At 38.6% G+C, this 20,044-nt stretch overlaps 1 protein-coding gene across 2 annotated transcripts in view; it reads left to right on the top strand.

The window, feature by feature from the left end:
* LOC139956782 (glycine dehydrogenase (decarboxylating), mitochondrial-like) overlaps window positions 1–20,044 on the top strand; it is a 44,050-nt gene that overhangs the window by 19,581 nt on the left and 4,425 nt on the right. Inside the window, exons 6-22 of one of the 2 annotated variants that reach the window (XM_071955228.1) lie at window positions 1,955–2,102; window positions 3,152–3,348; window positions 5,495–5,591; window positions 8,862–8,967; window positions 9,737–9,879; window positions 10,271–10,351; window positions 10,970–11,073; window positions 11,484–11,610; window positions 12,375–12,517; window positions 13,222–13,297; window positions 13,644–13,769; window positions 14,380–14,642; window positions 15,066–15,198; window positions 16,011–16,122; window positions 16,906–16,998; window positions 18,554–18,661; window positions 19,794–19,939. In XM_071955228.1, the coding sequence (XP_071811329.1) occupies window positions 1,955–2,102; window positions 3,152–3,348; window positions 5,495–5,591; window positions 8,862–8,967; window positions 9,737–9,879; window positions 10,271–10,351; window positions 10,970–11,073; window positions 11,484–11,610; window positions 12,375–12,517; window positions 13,222–13,297; window positions 13,644–13,769; window positions 14,380–14,642; window positions 15,066–15,198; window positions 16,011–16,122; window positions 16,906–16,998; window positions 18,554–18,661; window positions 19,794–19,939 (2,203 nt within the window). Of the gene's footprint in view, window positions 1–1,954; window positions 2,103–3,151; window positions 3,349–5,494; window positions 5,592–8,861; window positions 8,968–9,736; window positions 9,880–10,270; window positions 10,352–10,969; window positions 11,074–11,483; window positions 11,611–12,374; window positions 12,518–13,221; window positions 13,298–13,643; window positions 13,770–14,379; window positions 14,643–15,065; window positions 15,199–16,010; window positions 16,123–16,905; window positions 16,999–17,688; window positions 17,739–18,553; window positions 18,662–19,793; window positions 19,940–20,044 lie in introns of those variants that run through there. The other variant, XM_071955229.1, reaches the window with a different exon arrangement.

Here is a 20,044-nt window from a genome sequence, read left to right as displayed (position 1 = left end):
GTCAGCATTGTGCTTGATTATCCAGTCTCTCTCTTGTGAGTTTGGATAAAAATCTGGATAAATACATATAGATGAGCTTATTAGTCTAGTGGCTTTAAAAGGATGGTCAGTATAGATGACCTTATTAGGCTAGTGGCTTAGGATGGTCAGTTTAAATGACTTAATTAGTCTAGTGGATTTTGCATAATATATTCGGTATTGGATAATGCTGTTATTATAATGCTATATAACAAGGTAATTCAGTATATTGAATAATGTTTGATTTCAAGTAAAGAAAAAGTAAATGGCAGTTTTTTCCACATATTTGAATTTTCTGTTTGCATGTGAGTAATACTATCATAAAAAGTGAAATGGAATCATCACACACAATAGCTAATTAAGGGCTAGTTTGGTGGTAAAAACAGGGAAGGTTGTATTTATTTGATCAAATTGTGAATTTGTGATGTAGTATCATAAACATTGTAAGATATTGGAGGCCATTCATAACATATTTGAGATGTATTAATATCTCAGAAAAGGAGCAATAAGTTTAGTGTGATGCTGGCAGTTTTATTGGTTACACATTTCTTTCGAAAGTTTAGTTTTTTGGTTCCCCTAGATGGGTTACTTTACAAAGCTCGCAAAATGACATACATCGTGTAGGCTGAACATGTGTCAAACCAGCCTATAATGGTTTATTTAATCTCCTCTTGTGTTTGTTGTAGAGTTATCAAACTGCTATTTGTTTTAGTTCATTATAGATAAGAAATCAGTTCACAAGTTCTTGTCAGCAGGACAATTACACGAGCAGATGTTTATTCATAGAACATCTAGGTACCTTTTAAAAGTACATCTTAAGTGCCGAGCATGCACGTACATTTGAATTATGATAAGGGGAATGTTGTGCAACATCTATCTCTATCAGAACCTTGCACTGATATCAAAGGCAGAATCTTTAAATTACTTTGAGATGAAATGGGGATGAAATAGGGTGACATCAATCAGGATTAACCCCCCCCCCCCAAATCCCACTGGTAAAACAATACTGAAGATCCTGTGCTCCTTAAGTTGCCTGTGATTTTCACTTAATACTGATCTCTGGATTTTTTTGGTTTCTAAGTTTACGTTTGCCGTCCAAAATGTTTGCTGGCTGTCAAATTGGCCGAGCTTGGAAATTCTGAAATCACATCAATGTGAATGGACGAATCACTGCTCATCTATGACTGTAGTGGAGTCAATCTAGCGGCTTCTGATTTATGTCTTTCACCTTACAAAATCTCTCTCTAATAATTTAATGAAACTGAAAACAAAATGGAAATGAAGAACCTATTTGTGATACTCCTCCTTTCCAAGCCAGGTGTATTTGGTGATATCAGCCTACTACAACATCCCTATGTCTATAATACAGCATATTGCTGCAGTACTGAGTCTGTTGGCATTGTTCATTTCTGTGCTGGTGTATTTGGTGATATCAGCCTACTACAACATCCCTATGTCTATAATACAGCATATTGCTGCAGTACTGAGTCTGTTGGCATTGTTCATTTCTGTGCTGGTGTATTTGGTGATATCAGCCTACTACAACATCCCTATGTCTATAATACAGCATGTTGCTGCAGTACTGAGTCTGTTGGCATTGTTCATTTCTGTGCTGGTGTATTTGGTGATATCAGCTTACTATGTACAACATCCCTATGTCTATAATACAGCAGGTGTATTAATTCAATTAGTGTTTCTAGTCGAGAAAAATGCTCTTTTAAGTGGCTGTAAAATGTAACTAAATTGAATATAAGTGACCATTATTTAACTATCTAGCATATTTGGGGCAATGCTGCTGATGACCTTCATACAGTACATTGTGGACTTCAAAATTCTAGCATTTGTGATTTAGAATCTGGCAACAGTGTGAGGAGCAGCACGGTTCAATGCATAACATGACGTAAGATTATAAAATTCAGTTATTGTTTCATTTCAGGCCTTTTGGTATCGAGGTAGTGGTGTGCTCCCATTCATTGATGGATTTCCATGGTAACGACGTTGCTGGTGTTTTGTTTCAATATCCTGACACTGATGGCAACGTTGAAGACTTCAACAATCTTGTAAAGAGAGCCAAAGCAGGGAAGGTTAGTGTAAAAAGAAAAGGTTTGTAGTTTATTGTGAACAAATGTGGCTATTATTTATAGGCCTAAAGGCTAAAGCTGCAGGTTTTTTTTGCTTCCGAAGTTCAAGCAACTATTTCAAAGTCCGAATGAATATTTAATTGCCTGAAAACTGCATGACAATCAAACCTCAACAATATTCAAAGATACAAAAAGAAAATAGAAGTCCAGTTCATTTTTTGTAAACAAGAGCAAAATCCTGTGTGATGAACGGTTAACATTACTGTCGATTGTTCTACCAGGTTTCCTGTTAGATCCATCCAAATCCGGTTCCCACTGTAATCTTGTGACTCATTAAGTACCACTATGCAAATATAACTACTTGTTACCATTGTTTATATATTTAAGGAACAAAAGGGTCCCCCTTGTTCAAACACTATAGTCAAAGTAAACATTTGCTAACTAGCTCGTTGTGAAACACATGATATTATTTGATCTTGAGAAGATTATGACTTTGAAGACAAGAAATTATTATCATTCAAACTGTTTTCTAATTTTAATTTTTCTGGCTTTCAATGTGACCAGACCTGTGGAAAGCTTTTGCTCTATTAAATGACTTATTCTTCCATTCATGTTAACAAATGTCCCCCTTCTCGGCTTCCTCTCCCTACCCACTGTACTGATGTTCATCCTCATATTTAATACTTAGGATAACAGAAAACAAAGAACATTTCATCTTTAACTAAAGAGTATTCACCATCTGCTCTGTAACATTCTAATTCTAGAGTAGACATTTTGATATTATATTGTATGGTTGTTTACAAGTGTTATGTTGGACTTGGATCATTGTATTTCAATATGTAGTGAATTATATATAATTTTATTTATTTATGTAAGATCTATGCAACTTAGTTTCATAATATGTGTATTTGAAACGATAGGTAACTGCCTTTGACCGAGAAAGATTCCTTGTCCAATACCTATGTAATCAGAAAAACGATAACTCCAAAAATTCATCATATCTTATGGAGCCCTGAGCATTGTGTCAATACTGATGTTATTATCTCTGGCAGGCCCTGACAGTGTGTGCCACAGATTTACTCGCTCTGACCCTTTTAACTCCTCCCGGTGAGCTTGGTGTTGACATAGCGTTGGGTAACTGCCAGCGTTTGGGGGTACCTCTGGGGTACGGTGGCCCTCACGCTGCTTTCTTTGCTGTCAAGGAACACTTGAAGAGGGCCATTCCTGGCCGGATCGTGGGAGTTACTAGGTATGTCTCTATACTATTAACATGAAGCATTTTAATTTTTAAATAAATTGTCGCCGTAATGGTGTACTCATTAAAGGAGAATGGTCGTTCCTCTCCCTAAATTGTTTAAAGAATGAAATAGCATTTCATCTGACACCCTAAGGTACTCCTTAACCATGACACAAGTTAGTTACTAGGAAGTTAAACCTAATTCTTTGCAGGATTTCATGTCAACGTTTTACATTTGGTTTAAGTTGGGTGTATGCGGTTGCCATAATGTGGGATGTCCTGTGGTGAACAAAGGAATGGTATCTCTTTTGGTGATTCAAAGGACTTTTGATATCAGCAGAGGTAACAAATTTGAAACACTTGTAAGCATAGGGATCTGAAACATTAAGGTTGAACAAATGTTATATTTGATGCCCTGATATTGATGCCCTGTGTTTCAGTGCCAGAAGCATATTGTTTTGGTGGAGGTCAACATTGTTTTGTAGAACACTAATCAGTGTTTCGTGAATATACTTAAAGGAATTGTCTGGTGGAAGATTTTGATACATTGTCCTTGTAGTTATTATTTTTCTCTTTCTAACCATGTAAAAATTGTCCCCATTCGACGTTTTCTTCTTGTAGAAATCTGGTTTTCAAATTCACCAGTTTCTCACCAAAAGTACCGTTTGTTCGAACGCTTCAATATGGTGATTGACGTAGTGCTTGCAGATAGGCAAAACAGGCGACTTGAAGTTAGCACTCCCAATTCCGCAGCAAAATAACTCACGTGTAAGCACATTGAATTGCCTCATATATATAACGTACATACTCGCGAACGTATATACTACGATGCTCAGTTGGTGTACTTGTATAGCCTTACACATAGTACACTCACACTCAAACCACAGTTCATTAACTGTTCTTCGAAATCGCTGAAATAAAATTCACGGATCAAATTAACAGTAAAGGAAACTTGTAAAGTATTCGTTAAACCGAAAGATGAAACTTGGCGGGATCGATGTCATCGCAGAACTGTCCGATTGTAAACGTTAGAGTAGCCTATACACGCGAACATTCTTCGCGCTGGAGCTGGATACCGCGATGTATAAACAATGAAGAGCCTGCTGTTAAAACTTATCTTGTGTAACACAAAGACCACGAAACCACCGATCTACTACATATATTGTGGCTTAAGGAGTTTTTTAAATCATATCTAATTTACAAGAAATTTCACCGGAAATTATTGAAGAAATTGATCGAATCGTTGTCAGAGCAGAATATAGCACTGAGAAGCTTAGGCTTCGCAGAACTGTCCGATTGTCAACGTTTGAGTACAGCCTACATGCGAACATTTTTCGCGTTGGAGCTGGATAGCGCGATGTATAGCCTGAACAACTCAGAGTCTGCTGTTAAAATTTACCTTGTGTTACACAAAGACCACGGAACCACCGCTCAAGTACATGGCGGCTTAAGGAGTTTTTGAAAACATATCTAATTTTTTAAGAAATTTCACCGGAAATTAAGGAAGAAATTTATCTGTATACAAACGCTGTTTTTGTTGTGATTACCGTATAGGTACTGTGCGGAGGGTGGGTTATGACGCAATCTGCTATGGCAGAGCTGACGTCACGTATTGTACTGTTCAAATCATATTTGAAATGTCTATCCATAACGATTAAAAAATCGTTTCTCTGTCAAACGCAACATTAGCGTTCTCATACTTTGACAACATGTTTGGAAAATTATTTACTATTTTTTAAGGTAACTTCTTTGGGCCACCAGACAATCCTTTTAACAAGCATTCTGTAGGGTAGTTACACCTCAAACAGCATAAAGCATTGCATTATGTTCAGCACAAAATTGTATGTTTTTGCACTTGCTTACATCAAGTGTCAAACTTAGTAATCTGGGATGTTGCTTTATAGTGTATTTCTAGTTACCAGTCCATGTTAACATCATTCAACTGAAGCCTATCATACAAAGGTATTCAAAGTCATATAAACCTTTGTCCATTTTGTTAGTATTTATGCAAGTGTGATATATTTATATTCTCGCTATGTCCTAATAAGATAAGTACTTGTTTTAATGAGTTTGACTAGGGTAAATTAAGTTGTGTTTGTCCATCCTTGATGATGGTTAACATATATCAATAAACATTTTTGTTCTCTTTGTACATTAGGGATTCTTCTGGTAATGAGGCTTACAGATTGTCCTTACAAGCTAGAGAACAACACATCAGAAGACAGAAAGCTACCAGCAACATCTGCACAGCTCAGGTAAATTATGGGATGGGGGAGAAGGCTCAGGTAAATTATGGGATGGGGTAGAAGGCTCAGGAAAATTATGGGATGGGGGAGAAGGCTCAGGTAAATTATGGGATGGGGGAGAAGGCTCAGGTAAATTATGGGATGGGGAAGAAGGCTCAGGTAAATTATGGGATGGGGAAGAAGGCTCAGGTAAATTATGGGATGGGGGAGAAGGCTCAGGTAAATTATGGGATGGGGAAGAAGGCCCAGGTAAATTATGGGATGGGGAAGAAAGCTCAGGTAAATTATGGGATGGGGGAGAGGGCTCAGGTAAATTATGGGATGGGGGAGAAGGCTCAGGTAAATTATGGGATGGGGAAGAAGGCTCAGGTAAATTATGGGATGGGGGAGAAGGCTCAGGTAAATTATGGGATGGGGGAGAAGGCTCAGGTAAATTATGGGATGGGGAAGAAGGCTCAGGTAAATTATGGGATGGGGGAGAAGGCTCAGGTAAATTATGGGATGGGGAAGAAGGCTCAGGTAAATTATGGGATGGGGAAGAAGGCTCAGGTAAATTATGGGATGGGGGAGAAGGCTCAGGTAAATTATGGGATGGGGGAGAAGGCTCAGGTAAATTATGGGATGGGGAAGAAGGCTCAGGTAAATTATGGGATGGGGGAGAAGGCTCAGGTAAATTATGGGATGGGGGAGAAGGCTCAGGTAAATTATGGGATGGGGAAGAAGGCTCAGGTAAATTATGGGATGGGGGAGAAGGCTCAGGTAAATTATGGGATGGGGGAGAAGGCTCAGGTAAATTATGGGATGGGGAAGAAGGCTCAGGTAAATTATGGGATGGGGGAGAAGGCTCAGGTAAATTATGGGATGGGGTAGAGCTCAGGTAAATTATAGGATGGGGTAGAGCTCAGGTAAATTATGGGATGGGGGAGAAGGCTCAGGTAAATTATGGGATGGGGGAGAAGGCTCAGGTAAATTATGGGATGGGGGAGAAGGCTCAGGTAAATTATGGGATGGGGAAGAAGGCTCAGGTAAATTATGGGATGGGGAAGAAGGCTCAGGTAAATTATGGGATGGGGAAGAAGGCTCAGGTAAATTATGGGATGGGGGAGAAGGCTCAGGTAAATTATGGGATGGGGGAGAAGGCTCAGGTAAATTATGGGATGGGGTAGAGCTCAGGTAAATTATAGGATGGGGTAGAGCTCAGGTAAATTATGGGATGGGGGAGAAGGCTCAGGTAAATTATGGGATGGGGGAGAAGGCTCAGGTAAATTATGGGATGGGGGAGAAGGCTCAGGTAAATTATGGGATGGGGAAGAAGGCTCAGGTAAATTATGGGATGGGGAAGAAGGCTCAGGTAAATTATGGGATGGGGAAGAAGGCTCAGGTAAATTATGGGATGGGGGAGAAGGCTCAGGTAAATTATGGGATGGGGAAGAAGGCTCAGGTAAATTATGGGATGGGGAAGAAAGCTCAGGTAAATTATGGGATGGGGGAGAAGGCTCAGGTAAATTATGGGATGGGGGAGAAGGCTCAGGTAAATTATGGGATGGGGTAGAGCTCAGGTAAATTATAGGATGGGGTAGAGCTCAGGTAAATTATGGGATGGGGGAGAAGGCTCAGGTAAATTATGGGATGGGGTAGAGCTCAGGTAAATTATAGGATGGGGTAGAGCTCAGGTAAATTATGGGATGGGGGAGAAGGCTCAGGTAAATTATGGGATGGGGGAGAAGGCTCAGGTAAATTATGGGATGGGGGAGAAGGCTCAGGTAAATTATGGGATGGGGAAGAAGGCTCAGGTAAATTATGGGATGGGGAAGAAGGCTCAGGTAAATTATGGGATGGGGGAGAAGGCTCAGGTAAATTATGGGATGGGGAAGAAGGCTCAGGTAAATTATGGGATGGGGAAGAAGGCTCAGGTAAATTATGGGATGGGGGAGAAGGCTCAGGTAAATTATGGGATGGGGGAGAAGGCTCAGGTAAATTATAGGATGGGGTAGAGCTCAGGTAAATTATAGGATGGGGTAGAGCTCAGGTAAATTATTGGATGGGGGAGAAGGCTCAGGTAAATTATGGGATGGGGTAGAGCTCAGGTAAATTATGGGATGGGGAAGAAGGCTTCCAGAAGATACCACCATAGGTCTGGTAACCCGAGTCAGAAAAGGCTACACAGCTTTGATAACTGTGAAAAGAGAAGGGGATGAACTGTGGATGGGAAGGGAGAGGTGGGGTGGTAGAAATATGTGAGAGGTTTCAAATTAACATGTGAACATTGCTAATCATAAGGTGAGCCCTGAGGACTGATGAATTGTCTTTAGCTATTGCTAAGCTTACTAATGAGCTTTCTCTATCGTGTCTAAAACAGGAGAATATTGTAAGCCATTTAAATGGTGCCTAGCACCACTTGCGCAATGTAAAGCCATTGTCTAGTTTGTCTTATGTTTACACAATAATTATGTACACTAAGCAGTTATCTTTACAACCTAGGCCTGTATTTGCTGCTTATGCTTTGATGTCCTGATAATCAATTGTTTGTCAATATCGCTGGGCTTTATCATCATATTTAAAAGATAAACTAAGATAAAGTACAAGAGAAATTGAAATGCTGTCATCCAGTGTAAGTCACAGCACAGCAGCTTATAGAATCACGCATTGTGTAAAGTAACACAATATTAGTTGTGATATTAAGTGAATCATTTAGGGGAGGACAGGCATGGAGAGAGGGAGGAGAGGCATAATTATGATTGGATTAATGGAGGGGGTGGGGCAGGGGTAATGGGAGGTGGGGGGACCAGGTATTGAGAGAGTGAGGAGAGGAATAATATTGGATTAATGGAGGGGTGGGTAAGGGATAATGGGGAGGGGGAACAGGCATGGAGAGAGGGCGGAGAGGAATAATTATGATTGGATTAATGGAGGGGGTGGGGCAGGGGTAATGGGGAGGTGGGGGGACCAGGTATTGAGAGAGGGAGGAGAGGAATAATTATGATTGGATTAATGGAGGGGGTGGGGCAGGGGTAATGGGGAGGTGGGGCGACCAGGCATGGAGAGAGGGAGGAGAGGAATAAATATGATTTGATTAATGGAGTGGGTGGGCAGGGGTAATGAGGGGGGGTGGGAACAGGCATGGAGAGAGCGAGGAGAGGATTAATTATGATTGGATTAATTGGGGGTGGGGCAGGGGTAAGGGGGTGAGAACATCAGTTGAAACCTGTTTGTGGTTGCATGTAGGTCTCTCTTACTCAAGGCTTAACAGCTTTTCTATGTTTCCTATCTTGTTCCTAGGCTCTGCTGGCCAATATGAGTGTGCTGTACTGTATCTACCATGGACCACAGGGACTGCAACACATAGCACATAGAATCCATAATTCTACCCTCATATTAGCTGAAGGTAAGGTTGAGTAATCAGTGTCAAGGTCACAAAGTATGGAAACGTTGAGGTGCAATCAAAAGGTTTATGTCGATGTAAATGTGATAAGAATTGTCTGCAATATGCTGACATTATATGCAGAAAAACTGTACACTTTGTTGTTCTTTTGAGAAGCAAAACAAAAGCAAAGAAATTTACGGCTAGGACGGGATTCGAACCAGTGCAGCGCTGGTTTATGTGTATGATTTATACGTTGATATTTAAAAGTTGTTTTGCCAAAGTTGTGTTTTACAAGTTTCACAATATGTGATAAGCAATTGATTTGTCATGCTGCAGTCTAAATGCACAGGGAAAATGTGGGTTACATGGTTTGTAAACCATGAATTTCTCACCTGTGAAGAGTATGGAATTTGTCAGTTTGTTTGCTGATTACTTGTTTAAGCATTTCATTATTGTGTTGAATATTGCTTCCCATATATGTACATAAAAGATATTAACATTTTGATGGTACTTCAAGGTTTCCATACAGAAAGATGTGTACTAGATGTAATTTGATAACGTCTTTCTTAGTGTTATTAAATAATGGCACTGGTAATTAACTGAATATATATCTGGTGTGTCTGTCTAGTAAAATCTTCAAGCCCTAGCACCCTGACCTCACCCACCTGAATCACATGTTAGGTTGTTTGTTTTGCAAGTTTTCATCAATGATAAAGTTGAATAATTTATTACATGTGGTTTTATTATATTCATGATGATATATGCAGAATCTGGTGTATTATTTTCTCAGGTCTGAAGCAGGCTGGCCATGAACTGATGATGACAGACACATTCTTTGATACTCTCAGAGTTCAGTGTAATGGTCTTAAGGCAGGCATCAAGCAGCAGGCTGATAATCATAAAATAAACCTTCGGCAATTTGATGATGGAAGCGTAAGTTATCTTGGCTTCAGTTGAAGTTCTTTTACTTTCATGATTCAATCTTATCCCTGTTTTTAATTTCTGACTGCAAACCACATCGTCCATATTCATGATTACAGTTGTGTTACTACCTATCCATATTCATGATTACAGTTGTGTTACTACTCATCCATATTCATGATTACAGTTGTGTTATTACTCATCCATATTCATGATGCAACGTTGTGATGTCATCCATGATGTTTTGATACTTTGTTCATGCATTACTATAGCTCATCCATATTGAATAACAATTGCAAATTAGCTCTGACAAGTTCATGACTGTTGACAGCATCTACTGCTTCATATACAATGTTTTGTGTCACATGACCAGCTTCATCCAATCAGTGTTGTCCTTTTACAGTTTGGGATATCTCTGGATGAAACAGTGGAAGAGGCAGACCTCAACGACCTATTGAGGATTTTTGAGTGCAAATCATCAGCGGTAAAGACTGCCTTTATGTTTTCATTGTTCTTTCTGGTTTGCTGAACAAGTTTATTTTTGTTGCTTAGTATTTGTTTAGTCTTAGTATGTATTGTCATTTATAATTGTCATGAACTGCTGGTAATGTTATACTAGATATGTTGGGCTATGCCAGAGTTTATCAGCAGCATAACACTAGTTTTAGTCTTAACAAAACTCTTTGACTAATTCAGAGAATCTTTGCCTTTGTATGAAAAACTGCTACAATTACAGGACATTTATAGCGATATACAACCAGAGAATTTCTTCAATGTTTTAGCAATTCTGGGAATTGGGTAGGTGGGAGGAGGAGGTATGGGGGGAGGAGGAGTTACACTTTTTCTTTCTTAAGCCTACAACAGCTTGTTTAAACAGTATCCATTCTGCTTAAATGGGTAGGTGTGAGTAGGGGGAGGGGAAGTTATAGTTTATTTCTCAAACCTTCAACAGCTTGTTTAAACAGTATCCATTCTGCTTAGATGGGTAGATGTGAGTAGGGGGAGCGGGGAGTTATAGTTTATTTCTCAAACCTTCAACAGCTTGTTTAAACAGTATCCATTGTGCTTAATATAAACCGTGTTTGTTTTCATTTCTAACTAGGAGGAGATTGCAGGTGATTTGCAAAGCAAAGGAAACCTGAAAAGTATCAGTAACTCATCATTTAAGAGGAAGACCTCTTATCTCAGTCATCCTGTATTTCATAGGTAAGATTTCGGGAGACAGCTAAGCTGATTTCATCCATTAAACGTTAACTTGCCATCTAAGTATCAGACAAAAACATGTTACAGAATCTTAGACAACAAGCCATCTAAGTATCAGACGAAAACATGTTACAGAATCCTATAAAACAAGCCTGCCGGGTGTCAACAGTTTGACTTATATGTACAGTATACAGAATATAAACAATGACAGACATGAACATATTGAAACATTTGTCACAATTGAGACAGAGGAATTTAAATAACATTGACAGTATAAAGGAAGCACATACTATGTATCCAGTAATTATTGTACACTAAAATAGTGTTAGATATGACCACTAAAATGTACACAGCCTTGCAACCTTATTTAAGTATCATGCATGGTTTATCATGATGTGATTTTAATTTTCCAGCCACCATTCAGAAACGGCTCTCCTTCGATATATGAAGCAACTGGAGAACAAAGACCTCTCTCTTGCACACTCAATGATTCCATTGGGTTCCTGTACCATGAAACTCAATGCTACAGTTGAACTTATAGTAAGTGGTGTACCAAACCTTCTTTCCTCAAAAGCATTACATGTTGTAATTACCTGAGAGGCGGTACAGCTTTTCTTCCATGAGATCCATTTAATTCCTTGCTGAATGCAAACAGAATTTAATCAAGCGTGATGGTGGTTGTGTGTGGGGGAGGAGGGGGGAGGGGTTGTGATGTATGTGTGTGAGACCATGGTTTGTGAAGAATATTACTCTATACTTGGTCACTTCAACATGAATGCTTGGATGATGTGTGGAGCTAAGCTATTGAGTATAGCCTTATTGTTTTCTGTCACTACAATAGATGAAGTAGGTGTTTCAGGGATTAGAGGGAAATAAAATCTCCAATTGAGAACGATATGAAGGAGAGACTACAAAACTGAAATGACATTAATATTAGTTTGGAAATTTACATTACTGTAGCAAGGTATTTCTATGTAATGGTTGCCAGATATGATAAATTCATTTGTAAATACAACTGTTAATGAGCCTGAATGGAATTAGTGAACCAAAAAACCAAGAAAATTTGATATGCCTGTCCTAGGTCATGCAACAGATTATTGCTCAGTGCAGCTTTTAGATCAACTGAATTAACTTTGAGCTTTTCATTTCTTAGCAATGAAACCAGCTCTTGGAACAACACCTTCCTATTGCCATAAGCTTGTGTGATATATTAATACATGTATGCTAGTTAAGTATTAGTTTAGCTTCACTTGTACATGTCTACAGTATGATTAACATCTTCCTCTCAATATTGACCCATTTAGCCCGTTTCTTGGCCAGAATTTTCTGCAATCCATCCGTTCGTGCCAACGGAGCAATCCCGTGGCTACCTGCAAATGTTTGAAGACTTGGAGAAAGATTTGTGTGAAATCACAGGGTTTGATGGAATATCCCTGCAGCCTAACAGGTACAAAATAACGATTTGTGTGAAATATCAATATATAAAACTTTCGCTACCTGTAGAATGCAAATTAACATTATCTTGCTGGTATGTAAATTATGTGTCAACTCTCTGTGGCCTTTTTATTAGCTTTCACAAATATGAAAGTGGCAGCCAGTTAAGTATGATAAGCTTTATATTTATTATTGCTATCAGAGAAAAGTAATTAACAGAATTGAGGGTGGGATTACTTTACGTGGTGAATGAGGATCTAAAAGTTATCAACAATTTTCAGACAGAGTCTGGAAAAATCTCTTCCCAGTTGCAATCTAGCTTTAATAATTGAGTGAAAACAAGAAAATATGATCCCAGCTAATTCCAAGTATTACAAGGTTTACTGTGGCTGTTGACTGGCAACCTATTGCCTCCACTGGGAAAGTAATGGATATATAGGGATTGCCAGCAACTAATTAAAAGCTGCATCATATCATCACAAGTTCTCTGATTTAAAACTTGTTCTATCAAATTGTTACTTAGCTCATTAAAATTGGTGTATACTTACCCAGTCAATTTTGTGTTTGTAAGTTACAAACATTGTCAGTTTGTGGGAAGTCTTATGTAGAGCTTACAGATATGTCATGCCTTGTCACGTTATTTCATTTGGTAATTATGTTTTACATTTATATGATATCATGGTATGTCATTCATCATCTGCCTTTCCTCTTCAACAGTGGTGCTCAAGGTGAATATGCCGGACTGATGGCCATTATGAACTATCACCATCACCGTGGCGACCACCATAGAGATGTAAGTGTTACCATTGGCCAGTACAGGCCATAGTCATGTATTCTCATATTTCTCACCTAAGTTCTCATATATGTTGTGCACTCTCAGGGCATTACTAATGAACATTTTCTTGAGGTCTTTTAATGCATGCTTGCAATACGGTGAAACTGTTTAACATTACCAGTATTTTTTCATGCGATAGTTAGTACATTTAATGATAGTCTGAAAATATGTAGAACATCAAAGTAAGGATATCAAGTTAAATATATTGGTACTATGTACCGTTCCTATCAATTGTTCTTGCATGCTGTTATTATGTTATGTTAATAGCCATCATTCATTGTCTTTCTTGTTTGTGCCTGGTTAGGTGTGCTTGATTCCTACATCAGCCCATGGAACCAACCCAGCCAGCGCCAACATGACAGGTTTGGAGGTCCAGCCGGTCAAGATTGCACCAAATGGAGATATTGACCTTGCGGACCTCAAACGTCAGGTAAGCTGTCCTCAAGTCAAACGAGGCGACTCGTTAACTCCATATCTCACCCGGCTACCAGCTGTCCTGCAAGCGACTTGTCATGATAGTCATGATACCAGAAACTAAAATGTATTGGGAATGTTAGGACTGTCGGAACAAATGTTGGCAATGTCTGAACAAATGTTTGGACTGTCTGAACAAAGCTAAAAGCTTAAAAGTTCACACTTGAAAGATGCTTCAAGTTTATTACCACTTTAAATTAAATTGACCTTCATATGTCATTATTTTGTGAATTTTGATAGATATTATATACTCACTGTTTTGAAATGTGTTTGATTTGCTGGACTGCAAAATTAGTCATATTAGTCATTCCGGGTTCCCCTGTTTTTGAATACTTTTCCCTGTTAAGTGTTATTGTAAGTGTTAAGTGTTATTGTAAGTGTTAAGTGTTATTGTGGCTTCCATGGTTTTAAGTGATTGATGGGTTTTGTAGTCTATTGGTTCTATTGACAAGTTTCTTGTCATGCCTTTCACCAAATGCCGCAGATTCATTAACAACACAACTTTCCAATGTACTCAAACAAAATGACATTTGTGAAGCTTTTATTCTTGTTGTTGTTGTTTACAGGTTGAAAAGTACAACAATCGCCTCGCAGCTTTCATGATAACATACCCATCCACTAACGGAATCTTTGAGGAAGATGTGAGAGAGGTGCTGGAACTGATTCACCATCATGGTGGACAAGTCTACCTGGATGGCGCCAATATGAACGCCCAGGTGGGACTCTGTAGACCAGGAGACTATGGAGCTGATGTCTCTCACCTCAACCTCCACAAGACTTTCTGTATTCCACATGGGGGAGGTGGACCAGGAATGGGACCTATTGGGGTGTAAGTTTATCAGGCTAGTGTGCATGGTAAATAATGGTGGCGCCCTTTACCTAGTCTAAAATGTCATGAGTGTAACTTCAGGTCTAAATGTTCTATAACTTGCTAACAGTTACCAAAACTTCAAAGTATTCTAAGACCTTGAGGAATAATACAATCAAAAACTGAAAATGAATTCTTACTGGAGTTCACAGATCCACAGATTGATATCAGATTGCTGCCAGATATTCCGGGATTTTAGTTAGCATGGCTGTACTGCAGCTTACCGGGTTTTTCTTAAATTCCGTTCAAAGTGCATTTATGTGCAAATATGATTTATTGTGTTGACATTCTATAATTACCTCTGTTTGCACTACTCGATTAAATTTAATATTAATTTATAGTTTTATGTGTTTATGGTGGTTTTATGACTTATTCTTTTGACAGCAAGAAGCATCTCATTCCACACCTTCCAAGTCATCCATTAGTTGGAGTTGGTGAAGGTAGAAATGGGGGCGCTGTTAGTGCTGCACCATGGGGATCTAGCTCTATCTTGCCTATCACATGGACCTACATCAAAGTAAGTTGCTCTTACTTACTTTTCTGACATTTCTGCTACATTTGTTTGGCTTAATTGCATTATTTTGTGATTATATTGTTGTTAATTATGTGGTTCCTGTTTGTGATTACATTGTTTGTTGTTTCCTGTTTGTGATAACATTGTTGTTAGTTATGTGTTTCCTGTTTGTGATTACATTGTTGTTAGTTATGTGTTCCTGTTTGTGATTACATTGTTGTTAGTTATGTTGTTCCTGTTTGTGATTACTTTGTTGTTAGTTATGTTGTTCCTGTTTGTGATTACTTTGTTGTTAGTTATGTGGTTCCTGTTTGTGATTACTTTGTTGTTAGTTATGTGTTTCCTGTTTGTGATTACATTGTTGTTAGTTATGTGTTTCCTGTTTGTGATTACTTTGTTGTTAGTTATGTGGTTCCTGATTGTGATTACTTTGTTGTTAGTTATGTTGTTTCCTGTTTGTGATTACATTGTTGTTAGTTATGTGGTTCCTGTTTGTAATTACCTTTGTTGTTAGTTATGTGGTTCCTGTTTGTGATTACTTTGTTGTTAGTTATGTGGTTCCTGTTTGTGATTACATTGTTAGTTGTGTGGTTCCTGTTTGTGATTACTTTGTTGTTAGTTATGTGGTTCCTGTTTGTGATTACTTTGTTGTTAGTTATGTGGTTCCTGTTTGTGATTACTTTGTTGTTAGTTATGTGTTTCCTGTTTGTGATTACTTTGTTGTTAGTTATGTGGTTCCTGTTTGTAATTACCTTTGTTGTTAGTTATGTCCACCGTTGTTTATTATTTGAGATATTTTCTTGCTTTGTCTACAGATGATGGGACCCCGTGGACTGAGACAGGCTACAGAGGTGGCCATTTTAAATGCTAATTATATGGCTAATAGGCTAGAAAACTCATACAGAATCCTGTTTACTGGAAAGAATGGTGAGACATAGAACACAGTGTGCACATAGTTTACACACAGTGTACACACTGTGTACACATAGTACACACAGTGTACACATAGTACAAAGTGTGCTTGTTCATACAAGTCATCAGTTTGAAAATTGATAAAAAATTCCAAAAACTATTCCTCAAGGGTTTTTTTCCTCCAAGTTATTTCTTTGAGGGGTATCCGTTCTAAACAATTAGACATACAACATTGGGCATCAGAACCATTATTTGGCTTTTAATCATGAAGGGCGGGGGGGGGGGTGGGGGCAATACTTGAAATATGCATGTAGCCAAAACATATCCTGATACAGTCAAGCCTACATTGTTCTGACCTCTGGTCTGTGTGGATCAGATATCCAGCCACTCATAATTGTAAAATACTGCAATGTTATTTTTGTTGATAAGTTCAGTAAGATAGTATGATTTGTCACTACATCAACAATTCCACAGTTTCTCCTTATTGTTGCTATGAAGTATCTTCCAGTGTAGTATCATGGTATGCCATGGCATACACACTTCTGAGACATGATGAGAAAACATTGTTCAAAGGATGTTGACACCCAGAGTGTTTCGTTTTCTTTAAGATAAAGACAGCAACTTATCCCACAAAACATGAGTTGTACCCTGTCACTATGGTTACAGTCGAATAGTAAAACTAAAACTTCAGATTAATCCATGAAGGTTGTCTCATTGTAATACGATGGGATCACTAGCTAAGTAAACATGGACTGGACAGACACTATTACAAAATTATCTGCTTTTTCAAATCACTAGGTTTTGTTGCTCATGAATTTATCCTCGAACTCAAAGAATTTAAGAAAATTGGTGTTGAACCTGGTGACATCGCTAAAAGGCTGCAGGATTTTGGTAAGTTGTTGATTTCATAGTGCATATGATGCATTATGTCGCAGAATACGTGTGGTATCCATTCAGCTACAAGCTGTTAATTTTACAGATTCATTAAGGCATGATTTCTGTTGCTAGAGAATTGAGCAATGTGATGTTTTGTATAACATATATAGTCTTGGGACCTAATGTGGCACTGTATTAATGTGTATAGTCTTGGGACCTAATACTGCACTGTATTAATGTGTATAGTCTTGGGACCTAATATGGCACTATATATAGTACAGCACATTTTCAGAAATCTTCATCAGTTTGCTAAAGCAATGCTAAGTATGCCCTGCTAGAATTGTGGCTAGCAACTCTCTGAATGTGTTTCTCAAAAAAGTCAAATGCTGATTTAATGTTGCCAAATCTAGCTCCAAATCACGACTCTTCAGCATGTTGTTGGCTAGGTTATGCCAACGAAATTTCTTTTGGTGATTACAAATGTTAACAATGAAGGAAACTTCCTCAAGTGCTGTAATTCACATCATGTGAGTCTCAGATGCATTTTCAAGTAATTTTCCCATAATACATAGGCCTACCTCTAAATATTGACCGTAAATTCATAAATTCTTCAAATTTTGATCAGCATTCATAAATATAGATGTACACATAGGTTACACATTGCAAGAGTTCAGATGTGTAATATCTTGTATTCTCTCTATTAAGGCTTCCATGCTCCAACCACCTCATTGGTGCGTTAGATAACTGCAATCTCATTCATTGGTCAGTTAGATAACTGCCACCTCATTCATTGGTCAGTAAATAGATAGCTGACAGTATATAATCTTGTATTCTCTCTATATAGGCTTCCATGCTCCAACCACCTCATTGGTGCGTTAGATAACTGCAATCTCATTCATTGGTCAGTTAGATAACTGTCGCGTCATTGATTGGTTAGTTAATAGATAGCTGACAGTGTATAATCTTGTATTCTCTCTTTTTAGGCTTCCATGCTCCAACCACCTCATTGGTCAGTTAGATAACTGCCACCTCATTCATTGGTCAGTTAGATCACTGCCACCTCATTCATCGGTCAGTTAATAGATTGCTGACAGTGTATAATCTTGTATTCTCTCTATTTAGGCTTCCATGCTCCAACCACCTCATTGGTCAGTTAAATAACTGCCACCTCATTCATTGGTCAGTTAGATCACTGCCACCTCATTCATTGGTCAGTTAATAGATTGCTGACAGTGTATAATCTTGTATTCTCTCTATTTAGGCTTCCATGCTCCAACCACCTCATTGGTCAGTTAAATAACTGCCACCTCATTCATTGGTCAGTTAGATCACTGCCACCTCATTCATTGGTCAGTTAATAGATTGCTGACAGTGTATAATCTTGTATTCTCTCTATTTAGGCTTCCATGCTCCAACCACCTCATTGGTCAGTTAAATAACTGCCACCTCATTCATTGGTCAGTTAGATAACTGCCACCTCATTCATTGGTCAGTTAGATAAATGCCACCTCATTGATTGGTCAGTTAATAGATTGCTGACAGTGTATAATCTTGTATTCTCTCTATTTAGGCTTCCATGCTCCAACTGTCTCCTTTCCGGTCTCTACTGGGATAATGATTGAGCCTACAGAAAGTGAAAACAAGGATGAGTTAGACAGACTTTGTGATGCACTTCTGTGTAAGTAATTGAATAGTAATTAAAATGATGACTTAGCTATTATCGGATATATTTAATGAATGCAGAATGAATATGACATTGTTTGTATGTATGTTTTTATGTATTTTAGATCCTCCTGCTAGCAGGAACTCGTGAAGAAGCCTCGAATTGGCTTATCAAAAACGCAAGCTGACCAAAGTCAGTCTGTTAGATTCACATTTAATGTCCATGATTATGAATTGTCAATTGTCAACAACTCTGTAACTGGACGACATACATCGAATCTTGGAGTGACTCGAACCAGGGACCTTATGATTGGAAGGCACCGGCGTTATAACCACTGAGCTAACACTCCTTGTTAAACATTTTGGCCGAATTACAGAGGTTGGGGGCTAGGAGTCTTAAGGTTCATCTGGGTATGAAAACTAAGGAAGGATAGGTGTGTGTGGGGAGGCGGAGGGGAGGGGGGTAAGGTAAATCAGACAGCATTGCCAAATGCAATTGAAGATAGCATGTTTGTTATAACAATTGGGGGGGACTTAAGTGTCATATGATCCAATTGTAGTTTTGTATCGATTCTGAGAAGGGTGTTGCTAAAGGTGATTGCCAAGTGACCTTAGAGTTGTATCATTTGATTCTAGATGGGTATTACTAAGGGTGATCTCCATGTGACCTTAGAGCTGTGTCATTTGATTCTAGATTGGTGTTGCCAAGGGTGGTTGCCTGTGACCTTAGAGTTGTATCATTTGATTCAAGATTGGTGTTGCTAAGGGTGATAATTATGTGACATTAGAGCTGTGTCATTTGTTTCTAGATTTGTGTTGCTAAGGGTGATTGCAGTGTGACCTTAGAGCTGTGTCAATTGATCCTAGATGGGTGTTGCTAAGGGTGATTTTTATGTGACCTTAGATCTGTATCATTTGATACTAGATGGGTGTTGCTAAGGGTGATTATTATGTGACCTTAGAGCTGTGTCATTTGATACTAGATGGGTGTTGCTAAGGATGATTAACATATGTATGTACTAGAACTGTGGCATTCCATTCTAAAATGGGTGTTGCCATATTATCATGGATTTGTGACATTCTAAGATGGGTGGTGTTTCCAGGGATTCTCTAACTGGTGATTGTTGATCTGTTTCTTCTCTGATCAGATGTTCGAGATGAGATCCAGGATATTCAAGATGGCCTTGTTGATGTCAAAGACAGTCCCCTGAAGAATGCTCCCCACACTGCTCAAGTGGTTATGTCCAGTAAATGGGAGAAGGCCTACAGTAGAGAACAAGCTGCATTCCCATTGGTGAGTCTTACATGAATAATTAAGATAGAGATTCTGGAATGAAACTAAACAGTCATAATTAGTTTAACATAAATACTTCTTGTCACACTGCAAATCATTCATAGA

This window comes from Apostichopus japonicus, chromosome 2 (genome assembly GCF_037975245.1).
Source record: "Apostichopus japonicus isolate 1M-3 chromosome 2, ASM3797524v1, whole genome shotgun sequence".
In the NCBI taxonomy this organism is placed as follows: domain Eukaryota; kingdom Metazoa; phylum Echinodermata; class Holothuroidea; order Aspidochirotida; family Stichopodidae; genus Apostichopus; species Apostichopus japonicus.
Note: the sequence above shows the minus strand (reverse complement) of the source record. Positions and strands in the feature narration are given on the sequence as shown.